The 12,500-nt window shown below is 36.3% G+C and overlaps 1 protein-coding gene across 2 annotated transcripts in view; it reads right to left on the bottom strand.

Moving 5' to 3' along the window:
* LOC107597823 (dual specificity mitogen-activated protein kinase kinase 6) overlaps positions 1–12,500 on the bottom strand; it is a 22,385-nt gene that overhangs the window by 5,121 nt on the left and 4,764 nt on the right. Inside the window, exons 2-8 of one of the 2 annotated variants that reach the window (XM_016289015.1) lie at positions 4,830–4,893; positions 4,465–4,513; positions 3,338–3,451; positions 1,028–1,147; positions 603–719; positions 387–438; positions 163–290 (exon numbers count right to left, since the gene is read on the bottom strand). In XM_016289015.1, coding sequence (XP_016144501.1) covers positions 163–290; positions 387–438; positions 603–719; positions 1,028–1,147; positions 3,338–3,451; positions 4,465–4,513; positions 4,830–4,893 — 644 coding nt within the window. Of the gene's footprint in view, positions 1–162; positions 291–386; positions 439–602; positions 720–1,027; positions 1,148–3,337; positions 3,452–4,464; positions 4,514–4,720; positions 4,787–4,829; positions 4,894–12,500 lie in introns of those variants that run through there. The other variant, XM_016289016.1, reaches the window with a different exon arrangement.

The following is a 12,500-nucleotide window of genomic DNA, read 5'->3' as shown; positions in this document are numbered from 1 at the left end:
TAAATAAATAAATTCTAACCCTAAGTATTCGGATTAGAAATATACTGCAATAAATGTGCTTGTGTATATTGTTGTTAAACGACTATGAAGATCTACATGGAAAAAAATTGAAATTCCAGCATAAGAAAATTAAATACACAACTCTTCTTTCTTCTTGCTTACCGCCATGTATGGCTTGCAGCCGGCGTCCATCGTCTTCGCCACTGAATCCACGAGGTACCCGCTGATGCCAAAATCACACATTTTCACCTGACCCTGCATGTTTATCAGGACGTTAGAGGGTTTCACATCTGAAGACAGACAGAAAATGTGAAAATCAGTATCAAGTTACAAGGTTGCATCATTAAAAAGCAAATATACGACACTGTATTAGAGCCGCAGCTCACCTCTGTGTATCACTGACAGGTTGCTGTGGAGATGCTCCAATGCTTTCACGATCTGCAACGGGAATATAAAACATCAGGCTCATAACAGATCTGCAGGAGCTCAGAGTTACACAGCGTTAAAATGACCGTAAATGCTCTGGAAGTGGGCATGCAATTAAAAATAAGCATATGAAGCATTAAATCTGTATAAAAGACAGAAAATCAGGTGGTACTTACAGAAACGGTGATCTTTCCCAGGATGTCCTCTGGGATGGTCATACCCTTCTCATGCACCTGTTTATAGAACTTATCCAGAGAGGTGTCCATCAGCTCCATGCAGATCCACACGTCACCCTGACAACACAATGGGCCAATCAGGTTAGAGCTAGGATTTCAGACATAACAACAACCTGACATAAAAATGAGACAGCAGGAAATGACTAAACACATTCCCATTGTAGGACTTCCTGTGGAAATTTTCTTTCAGATCAATGTACAATAGTGGAGTTGAGACATTGTAAGGACACGGATTCAGATAACTGGGCTTGCTCAGCCTTTAGTCTGTACAATTACCACTCTGTACTCTGGTATTAAAATAGTGACAAATGCTATCAGGTAAATGAGATGACTGCTCAGTGCATTTACTGTAGGTGTGCTTGTACCTCTCTGAACAGGGCTCCATAGAAGGTAACAGTATAAAAGCAGTCGACTGTTCTCATGGAGATGTCCAGATCCATTAGCAGCCGTTTCTGCTCCTGTGTGTTTACTGTGGCCCGGATTCGCTGTAGGATAAAATGGGTCAGGGAAACAAGATTGGCAATAATATTGTCAATTATGATCGTTTCAGTGCTGGATGCTGATAAACACAGTGTTCAAAAAGTGTTGAATACATACTATAGATACAGTTTTGTCTATTAATGTAATGTCACAGAATACGTTTTCCATGGGAAGGACACTTCAACTTTAACTTGAGATGAATAATAAAAAGAAAAATATTAAGGACACAAATAACCACACAAAAGGTTAACTTTTGGGGGTCAGGGCAGTCTGATTTTTATAGATAAAAATGAACACTTATTTAGCAAGGACGCATTTATTTGATCAAAACATTTAATGTTACAAAAGATTTCCACTTCAAATGAATGCTGTGTGTTCACTATTTATCGAAGAAGCCTGAAAAAACATTCTATGAAACATTTTATACTGCTTGAACAAAATATGATTTAAAAAAACCTGATGGTTATGATGAACTGGATAAGCCATTCAAACACACTAGCACACCTCTAAATATGACAAGCTACAAGGTTGCTTAGTACAGCACTAGAACCAAATTACTTTATTTCAGCAAATAATGCTACCAAATTTAATTTACTGACCTTGTTACTACAGTTTTATATAGGGATGCACCGATACCCCTTTTTCCAGTACTCGCCCGATACGATACTTTTATTTTTGGTACTTGCCGATACCGAGTACCGATATTTTTATTGCATTTGTAAATTTTTTAAATATTGGGTACAGAAACCAAAAGAGTATGTATAAATGTTAGTTGGTTAACTTCATTTATCAAATAGATACAGTCAAACCAAAATTTATTCAGACACCTTCAACATTTCTCACATTATCACAGTTTAGAAAATGGTAATAAAATATGACAAGAACTCAGATTTGATAATGTTAGATAACTTTGATAGAAAGGTATGCAATAGATTACAATCAACCAAAAATTAGACAGCTGTTAGTATGACAGTATTTACACAACTATCAATACTTAGTTGGGCAACCTTTAGCCTCAATGACAGCCTGTAGTCTCCTGGGCCTGCTGTCAACCAGCTTCATGAAAACCTCAACTTCAGTTTTTTTTCCCAGACTCGGTCTGAATAATTTTTGGTCCCAAATTTGTATAAATTTTACTGGTAGTCCACTGTATGAAGAATTTTTTGGTATGATTTGTCACGGTTTACTTTATTTTGCTATCCTCACTTACATAAATGAACTATAGTGTCCTGCACCCACTAGTAAAATAATATAAAAAAATTATAATTTCGCGTTTTTTCATCTGAAACGTGCTGCGATTTATATTGCAAAGCCTCTCATATAATGCAGAAACGCTCAAGCAAGCAAAACACGTGTAACGCATGCACGTATTTGTACTGGTGCAGAATGAGAGGACAGTAGTACAGCCTAGCACATTTCGCACAGGCTACTAGATTCACTTTCGCCAGAAAGTCGTGTATGCCTAAGGTTGAAAATAAATGATGTTTATAGTGAATGCCCATATAAATGGTCTTATTTTTACGATTTAGTTTTAATCCAAATGATGTGTGTGCTAAGTGAGTGAACATCAATGATCACACAACAGAAGTGTGCTCGCGCTCTCTCTCTCTCTCTAACCGTTAAGTAACTTGTGCATTGTTTTACTTACTTGTTTTTTTACATATCCGCCCGAACTACAAACTTTCCAGTGATGTCTGTGAGAAAGGTATATTCACTCGACAAGCTCGCGCATCTGTGCCGCTGCGCGCTCAATCCACTCAGCGTGCTTTGTTTATCAGCTCGCGCACATCAGCTATACAGGCGTTAATACTGAGTGTTTAACGTTATATTCGTTGCATACATATACTTCGTAATAGACATCCTTAACTCTATTCTGCTGTCTGTTGTTGGTGTTTCTTTGTCTGAATATGGCGCTTATCACATGCTGTGTGGTATCGGCGTTTGGTATCGGGGCATTTTAACGACTACGAGTACAGGAGCTCAGTATCGGGCCCTCTGGTGCATCCCTAGTTTTATAAAAGTCCTAAGTCACTTTAGGCTCACTGGTTTATTATTACACTGAATAGCATTTTAAATATTGATGTGCACTGCAAATATCATTTTAAAGAAATACTAGGAAAACGCTACAAGTAGGACAACTAAAACAGCAATATTCCCCACATGAGTCTGGCTAGCATAGGCCTGCATGAACTCACCTTTACTGCCATTATTACACCACTTGGGACATGTCTCATCTTGTCCACCACTCCATAAGCCCCTCGCCCCAACTCTCCAATCTGCTCCAAATCATCGGCCTTCACCACAAAGTTCTGTTCACAACAAAAACACATGTTAAAGGTATCATATAAAGTTTATGAATGGTGAAATTGATGCACACACACAATGGCAGATAAAAGGAAACCAAGGGAAAAAAAAAAAAAGGATGGACAAACAGGGGGAAAAAAATGAAGCCTGCATTCCAAACACAGTCTGAAAGACATCTAAAAAAAGAGAAAAATAAAATGGCACAAATGAGCATAAGCTGATTGTTTCCTATGAAGAATGGAAGCACGCTATCCCATTATATATAAGATTTTCCAATCCCTGTTTCAGCTCGCTATCACTAGCAATCACAACAAACGCCTTAAACCTGGAGGCAACAACAACCTGGCTCCTCAGAAATTCTTCACAAAAGCTTGTACGTTCCTATCTGACTTAAGTTACTTACTTACTCTTCGGGTTTGGTTGCAAGACAACAAGCCTTAATCTTTGCCAATGGAAAATTCCACTTATCTGATGAGTTTAAAATAAATATTTTTACAGCCTGAGAGGCAGTAAAGTACATTCCAGGCTGCCTACAATCAGACGTATTCAAAAGGGCTGTAATGTGCACTGAGTCATTCTTTACAACCCGCCGGTCTTTCACCGAGCCAAGCTTTCTTATCAAGCCCGACACAGGAGTTACATCACCATGCAATGTAAAATATGACATTTTATACGATATGTCTATCACCTTAGCACGGGAATGCAAATTACAACGACGCTTTGCATACAGGTGACCCAAAGACAGTTCCTCTCATATTGCTTTTTAATACAGATGAGAAGAGAGGCAGGTGAAGTGAAACCCCGCAGCATGAAATATTTCCCAAAGAGGCTAGATTTTTTATTGCCATGAACAGATTGATGCAGATTTATTTGTAATAATAAAAAAAAAAAAAAAAAAAGCATAACTGAAAAGTTAAAATGACAAAATAGGAGACAGGAGACAAACGGAGTGAAAAAGTATAAGATGAAAATACACAAGATTCTCCTTCTTAATTAAAGAAAGGATGATGAAACGCACCTTATCTCCAATAGTAACACAGGCTTTGGAGTCCAGGTCTCTCGGGGGTCTGCGCAACAAAGAAATCCCATTGAGTGTCCTTGTCTGACACCGTAAATGACTTACTAACTAAAGCCAGCCTTACTTATAAAATCTATTCTACTTACACACTCACCGAGAGAAACACTTAGTTTTAGCACCATTTATGAATATCATCAAGAAAAGCATAATTATCTAACAACTTAATCAGTGCACTAAAATCTGCATAAAATCTTACGTAGGAGCAGGTTGGGGTTTCTCAAACACCTCCTTCGGAAGCTTGAGTGGTGGCTTCTTTTTACCTGCAGAGGAAAAAAAGAAAAAAAAATCTCTGCATAAAATCTTACGTAGGAGCAGGTTGGGGTTTCTCAAACACCTCCTTCGGAAGCTTGAGTGGTGGCTTCTTTTTACCTGCAGAGTAAATCATTATTAATCATTAGTATATATAGTAATCATTATTATGCCCAAGTCCTTTTAAAAGATCTTTTTAAGAGAGAAAAAAAAATGTCTTGCAACAAAAGCTTTATGTGAGATAAACTCAAAAGGCCTGTCTAAACAAAAGAGGCATTCTGAAACCGTCTCGAGTGATATAGAGCCCTTTCCTTTATTTCTGCTCCCCATGGAATTGCGAGATTCCCTATCAGATGAGCACTTACGGTCAGACAGCGCAAGCGGCTCCAGATCCTGGCTGAGTAAATCCGAAAGAGCGAGAGAGTGCGAGGAGAGAGAGTTCAAGTGTGAAAGAGGGAGGCGAGACGGCAGGGCCAGGTATGTTCTCCATCTGGAGCCACAGGCGTGACCCATCATCGTGAGTGACACCAGAGTGGGGCAATCCACATACCTGATGGCACGAGCAGCCCACACCCTCCTGACTGACTCATTCCAGTCTGCTAAAGGCAAACAGTAGGTATAATGTGCTCTGTATGAGATATTTCAATACATATCAACAAATGTGCCTGGATACGAATGTCAGATGCTGTACTTCTGTAATCGTAAATGCTAAAAAAGAAGATCAAAGAATAGCAGTCTCTGTGTAGCATCAGCAGCAGCTCTCAATCTGGTACCTAAATGCTGTCTGACTCGTAGGCAACTGCTATTAAATGCTCATGCATGTGTCTGAGCATAATCTGAAAAGGTTCAAACTTCATAAATCATTAAAAATGTTTCTAATTAGCTATCTGAAATCTTAAAACAATGTTAAAATTAAATTAAATTAATTTAAATTTAAAATGAATCCATAAATAAAGACTGTAATTTTATATATGCCATTGTTTTAATTTTTGGAATATTTAGATTAGCTTTTAGAGTTTAGATTTAGCTTTTCAAATAAAGTTTAATTGCATATTAGTTTTTGCGGTTGTTTTTTCTTTTTTTTACATTTACTGAAATGGTGATGTGACAACCTTGAAGAATGTGCAATTTCTGTGCTACTACCACCAAAAAGAATTGATAAAATAATAAAATAAATAAAATGACCAAATAATATTTCAATTGAATCAAATAAAAATAAAATAAAATAAAGTAAATTATATTCCTTAAGCACAATGGCCAAACTACCCCTTTTGCTAAAAAAAATATTACACACACACACACACACTCTTGATAATACAAATACATTTAAAATAAAAAAATAATAGGAGGCAAGCAAATTAATAGGCAGTGAAGGTTAGTGAAAAAAACTCTTCAGCCTAGATTTAAAACCAGAAATGGAAAGAGCATTTATAATCTCATATTGCAACTTAATAAAATGAAATTAAATGAACAAATGAAAATTTCAATAAATTAATAAATAATTATAAGGAACATGGAAAATGGAGAAGAAAAAAAAAAGTTTCCAGAACACTTCCCCATCTGCCATTGGTCAGCCAAACAGATAGTCCCGCCCCAAACTCGTGTAGGGCTGCTCAAACAAACGGAGCAAAGCTGACGGCACAACAGAGCCACAGTGTTTAATGTTTTCAGGATAATCAACACACAAATGGTCTAATTATAGCTGGTCTCATTAATCTGAAATAAGAGAAAGTATATTAGCAGCGCACACAAAATAAATAAATAAATCCACATTTTTTAAGAAATATTCAACAGCTGCACAAGATCACTACCAGAGAAAGAAACCCTGCAAAAAGTGTGGCTTCAAAAAAAGTCCTGACCACACTATGAGCCCACAGACAGGAAACAAATGCAGAGACACTTCCCATATTGTCAAAAAATATTCTACACAAAATACGAGCAACTATTTGCCAGTGCAGCATGAGAAGGGGGTTGTGCATTGTCAACCTTCACCCACAGTCCTGTTGTATGTCCGTTACACTATTGTTACCGGCAAAAAAGTAGTTCTGAGCCTCTCCCACCTGCCTTTGCATGCACAACAATAGCAACAGAAAGCTGACACTAAAAAAAAAAAAAAAAACTCACCATCACCAAGGACTCCAATCCCTTTTAAAGTGAGGGTACAAAACCACAAAATGGTCGCACGCCTCCTGCAGAAATACCGATCACGACTGCCAAAATAACTATGTCCCAACTGGAAATCACTCCCTAGCAACCGACTCAAGCAATGCTCCGTGTTGAAAGCCCTAATCCTTAAAATCACACACGCTGACACATTAAAGGCCAAAACCCGATAGCTTTCTTCAGGCTGATCACATCAGTGATGTAGGGAAAAGGCTGATCTCAGTTACTGGACCTCCGTGTGACTTTGCTAACTTTGTGAAAACTGTTGCATAAGCATTAAAAACAGCCACTTCAGGCACTCCAAATATAACGAGTGCCCTTCCTTGTCACAATGCTGCCTGTGAAAAGTTCCCGGTGTTGGTATCGACTACTGCAATAAGTGCAATTATAGCCATAAAGTGACCGGAAGTCATTTGTTTTTATCAAGAGTTGGCAATTAATGAGGCAGCATGAGCGAACGTTGGCGATGTGACAAAGTTGAGCCGACTAAAATGGTAAACAGTCCAGAACTATAGCGAGCCTTTCAGCAATTTAAATGTGTCAATGTACAGACAAAATGTAAAGGGAGATGCAGAGGCGGCTCTGTCGGCTGGAACATGTACCGGCGTGTTCTACAGACTGGAAAAGCTCTTTCATCCATGAGAATTACCAGCCGCATCTAGAAGAACTAAACGCATGCATGCAGATAAACACATATTGCATTTATTTTGGTCACGTAAACGAACTCTGTTTGTAAATAAATTCTGCTCTTGAAGTGGTTGGCAATTATTGCTTGCATAACCGAGATAAATAAGGTTTCTTTATTCAACAGAACCACTGAACAAAGTGCACAACTAAAAGACCATGTGAAGTTCAAACTAGGGCTGGGCAACACATTGACTAGTCACAATATATTTGATTTTGATGGCATTATTAAATTGAGTGCGCAAATTGCAACAATGTTATTGTGCATTAATTTAATTAATTTCTTATTGTGCAGTAAAAATGCAAAAAAAAAAAAAAAAACTTGGATTCATTGAGCTGATTCAAAAATATGACATTACTCAATTTTTTTTCCCCAAAAAATATTAAAAAGGTAGAAAATGATCAAGTCAAGTTTATGCCTATATCCCTATGCATTTGCTTTAAGACAGTATGGACAAGTCTAGATTATTTATAATAATACTTATTTTACCTGCAATAAATGTTTTGAATGAAACAATGATTGCAAATTGCTTTGTCCAACAAAAGTCATTGTGCAAAAAATGTTTTGCATTTCCAAGTAAATGCATACATCAAATCCAGTGTTACTGTAGTAGTATATTATAGCATTAGTAGTAGGCATGGGCCGATTACCGGTTTCAAGGTATACCGCGATTTGAAAAGACTGAAAGTGTAGGAATCCCTCAGGTTGAGTACAGTGTAAGAGAGTAGGGCTGTGCGATTTGGGGGAAAATTTTTAAATTGCGATTTTTTTTTTTGACAGATATTGCGATTTGATTTGCGATTTTAAATTTGCAAAGTCAAGCTTCAGCTCAATATTGTCAATAATGTGCAGCACAGTATGGGTATCATTACCCTGCTGAAAAAAACAATAGAAACCATCACAGAAATTCTTATAGTTTCCATTAAACCATTACAAAAAAATTTTTTGTTTTGGGCATTATTCCAATAGGAATTACTGTTGTTCTATTGGTTACCATCTAGCTCTCTTTATTCTATTGCATTTATTTGTGCTGCCTGACATTTTTTTTATTTGTTCTTATTTTATTACTGACTTTTTACTTGTGTTTTTTTATGAAAATAAAACTTTTTGTGTTGAAGAAAAGTACATTTTTGTTTGTATATGCTGTCAATTATAGTTCTTAGAAAGAAAATCGGAATCGACAAAAATCGGTATCGGCAGATCCCACTAATAAAAAAATCGGAATCAGCCAAGAAAATTGCAATCGGTGCATCTCTAATATATACTGTATGTTGTTATAGGGTTTTGCTGACATTTAATGCTATCTTTTAATCAAAACATAAAACATTATTTTTGCATCTGCGAGGTGTCTGTAACGCATTTTCCCTGTGCGTTAACATCAGTAATTATGACTGTCGAATGTCTGACTTGACTCTTGGTAATGTATTTTGCCCCCACCCCCAAACATATGATTCGACTATCAGCAAGATTTGAAAATTCTGATTCGACTATGAAAATCCTTAGTCGGGGACACCCCTAAATTAAATATAATATAACATAAGATTTCTTTCATAGAAATGCATTTTTCTTTTTCCTGAAAAAATTGTTCATGGTTTCCAAAAATATTTCAACCAGCACAGCTATTTTCAACATTAATAACAAGAAATGTTCAACACATTTATTATATATTAGAATGATTTCTGAAGGATTATGTGACACTGAAGACTGGACTAATGGCTGCAGAAAAATTCAGATTTGCCATCAAAAGAATTAATTACGTTTTAAAATATAGGCTATTAAAACAGAAAATTTATTTTAAAATGTAATATTCCACAACATTATTGTTTTTATTGTAATTGTATTTGTAATTCAGCCTTAATGAGCTTAAGAGACCTCTTTAAAAACATCTAATTAGTAGTGTGTATATAAAGAAATTTAGTAAAAAAAAAATTATAAAACTGAAACAGCTAAACTGAAAATAAAATAAAATGATCAAATAAAAATATAATTTAAATTTTTTTGGATGTGTGCTGCAGTACTGAAAACCTCAGAGTTTTTACAAAAATGCGCTTTTATGTAAAATATGCATTTGAATGGCAGGGACCACAGAGGGAGCTGGAGCGGAAAGTGCACAAGCTAAATCGGGATCACTTCATACTAAACGCTTTAAGGGAGATCATACAGCTTTGTGTGGTTTGCCATGTGAGCTCTTACAGACTGCTTGTTGAGAGATGTTTTCCACAGTATATAACTTCATACTGATATATTACTGTAACTGTAGATGTTATAAATTCAAATTCAAACAGGTAATTCCATTTAAAAAAACAGTTTGTTCTACCAGCAACCATGTCGCCATTACATTTGTACACTACTGCACACTTGTCTGACTGAAAGTGTGCATATGCATCAACCAGATGGATACAGTTTGTGATAGTAGACCAGTCCAAAACAGCAACACTGGCTCAATAAACCAACCTGTTTGAAAACAGTTGTTTCTGCAAGGGCATTTGGTGATATTAGTGGCACATAAATGTACCTTTAAGTGCAATCTAATAATTTGCATGCACATATATTGCATGCCACCATCCAGCTTGGGATAGGAGACCAACCCAAAAAAGCAACGTTACCGCCTCGAACCAAGCTGTTTGAAAACAGTTATTTTTGCAAATACATTTAGTGATTTTAGTGGCACATAAATACCTTTAACTACAATCTTACATTTTTTGCATGCATATATTACATTAGATGGATTCAGCTTGTGATAGGGGACAGCTACATTTGGTGTCACATAAATCTACCTCAAATTGCAATCTAATAATTGTGCATGCATATTCTGACAGTTAAACTCTAGAAATGAGCCATGATGTTTTTTGATGATATTCTGCTCCAAGCATGAGGATACCAGGAGGCGTCCCAATTCCTCGATGCATGATCCGGCAGAATTAGAGCAAGGCAAAGTGCTACCAGAGGGTGGAGTCCTCAACCCGTTGACACTCAATCTCTGCCCTGACATCTTCCACGAAACACTGCCGCAGTCACACTACGTGGTTTGTATGTGACGCAAAATCTTTTATTCAGCACTTAGCATAATTGGTTGTGACATACGCCATTTTCAAAACCAAACAGAAGTGTTAACAGTAAATGAGGGCATTGGAAACCAGTGCAACTACTAGGGAAGGTGTTCATCTTACCATTTTTAAAGACGCCTCCATTTTAAAGTCAATGCACACGCTGAAGCCTTAGGCAAATTAGTCCACAATGTAAGAAAAGCATATTGAATGTTACTAGCTTTATTACGAAATCTGTAAGGCTTTAACAAAACCAGAAATTTCATAAGAGTCAATTTGAACAGAGACCTGCATAATAAGAATGTTGCACCGCAGAATGAATTTGTCTTGTCATTTGTAGAAAGATATTATTTCCTGCCTGTGCGAGGGTTTTATACAACTGTGCATGTGGGGCCAAGTACAGGCTGCTTTAATATCTAACACTTTTTGGCTTCACTGGATGACAACATAAAGCTGTTTACTGCCCCCTGCAGAGAAGGGGCCTCCCTTGGGTGCTGTAAATACAAAATCTTTTTTTAAATAAGGATACATGACATACTCTCTACAATAGCATAATCACCTGGAACTTAATTTTGGTGCAGGATTGTGGGTTTCTCACACAATTTAATCATTCATGATGCAGGACATTTCTGCACACATTCTCTAGAACATATAGATTAGAAATTAGGGATGTAACGGTATGAAAATTTCTTATCATGATTATAGTGACCAAAATGATCACGGTTATCAGTATTATCACTGTATTGTTCAAATGTGCTGGAAATGTTCAAAAAGTACTGACACACAAATCATTTCACCAAGTTTTACATTTAAAATCAACAAACAACAAATAAAATGAGTTTTTGTTTGCATAACTAAAACAATAACATTGCCAATGATGTCCGGATTTTAAATGACAACATGACTGACAACAGTTTATCTAATAGCATGTTCAAATATCTAATGTAAATGTTCAAATAAAGCTTTGAAAAAGTTTCATAAATGGTAAACCTCACATTTCAACTTTTAAATAAAGAAAAGGGTCAAGTCAAAATGATAACGGATTAATAAATGATTATGCTCCTGACGCGGCGAGTATAAACCAGGCTCTACACTCTAAGCGCTGCGCAGCTCAAATGAGTCGCGCGGTTTCGTTACACTTTCAGTTTCGTTTGCCGTTTGATGTTTCTCACATGCAACAGAAATGCAGCGCTTATGAGTTAAACAATGCGGTGGTCGCGCCAGTGCAACCGCACACAAAATTTAGTCGCACCGGCAGAAAAAATTATCGCAAAATGCTCCCATTTGGTCGCACACTGGAGCCCTGTGCTGGACAGTATTTATTTATCCTCAGTTGTTCAAATCGCGGTAATTGAATGCGGTTATAGTGATAATTAAAATATGAAATGGTAATACTAACCATGGGGTATTTTATCACGATTTATCATCAAACCGGTAATCGTTACATCCCTATTAGAAATCATAAATTTAAATTAAAAACATCAAATAACTTATTTTGACTGCACGACTAATTCCACAATTACAAATGACAAAATGTTATGCTTACTAAGGCTGCAATTATTTGATTAAAATTAATGATTTGATCATACAGTAAAAATAGCAATATTGTGAAATAATACTACAATTTAAAATAACTCTTTTCTAGTTTAATATACTTTACAAAATATAATTTATTCCTGTGATGGCAAAGCTGAATTTTCAGCAGCCGTTATTCCAGTGATCCTTCAGAAATAATTCTGTTTATTAGATGCTCAAGAAACACTGCTTGTTATTATGTTGAAACAGCTGTGCTGCTATATATATATATATATATATATATATATATATATATA

Source organism: Sinocyclocheilus grahami, unplaced genomic scaffold (genome assembly GCF_001515645.1).
Source record: "Sinocyclocheilus grahami isolate Dianchi unplaced genomic scaffold, SAMN03320097.WGS_v1.1 scaffold238.1, whole genome shotgun sequence".
Taxonomy (NCBI): Eukaryota; Metazoa; Chordata; class Actinopteri; order Cypriniformes; family Cyprinidae; genus Sinocyclocheilus; species Sinocyclocheilus grahami.
The sequence above is the reverse complement of the archived record's forward strand: the minus strand, read 5'-3'. Positions and strand labels throughout refer to the sequence as shown.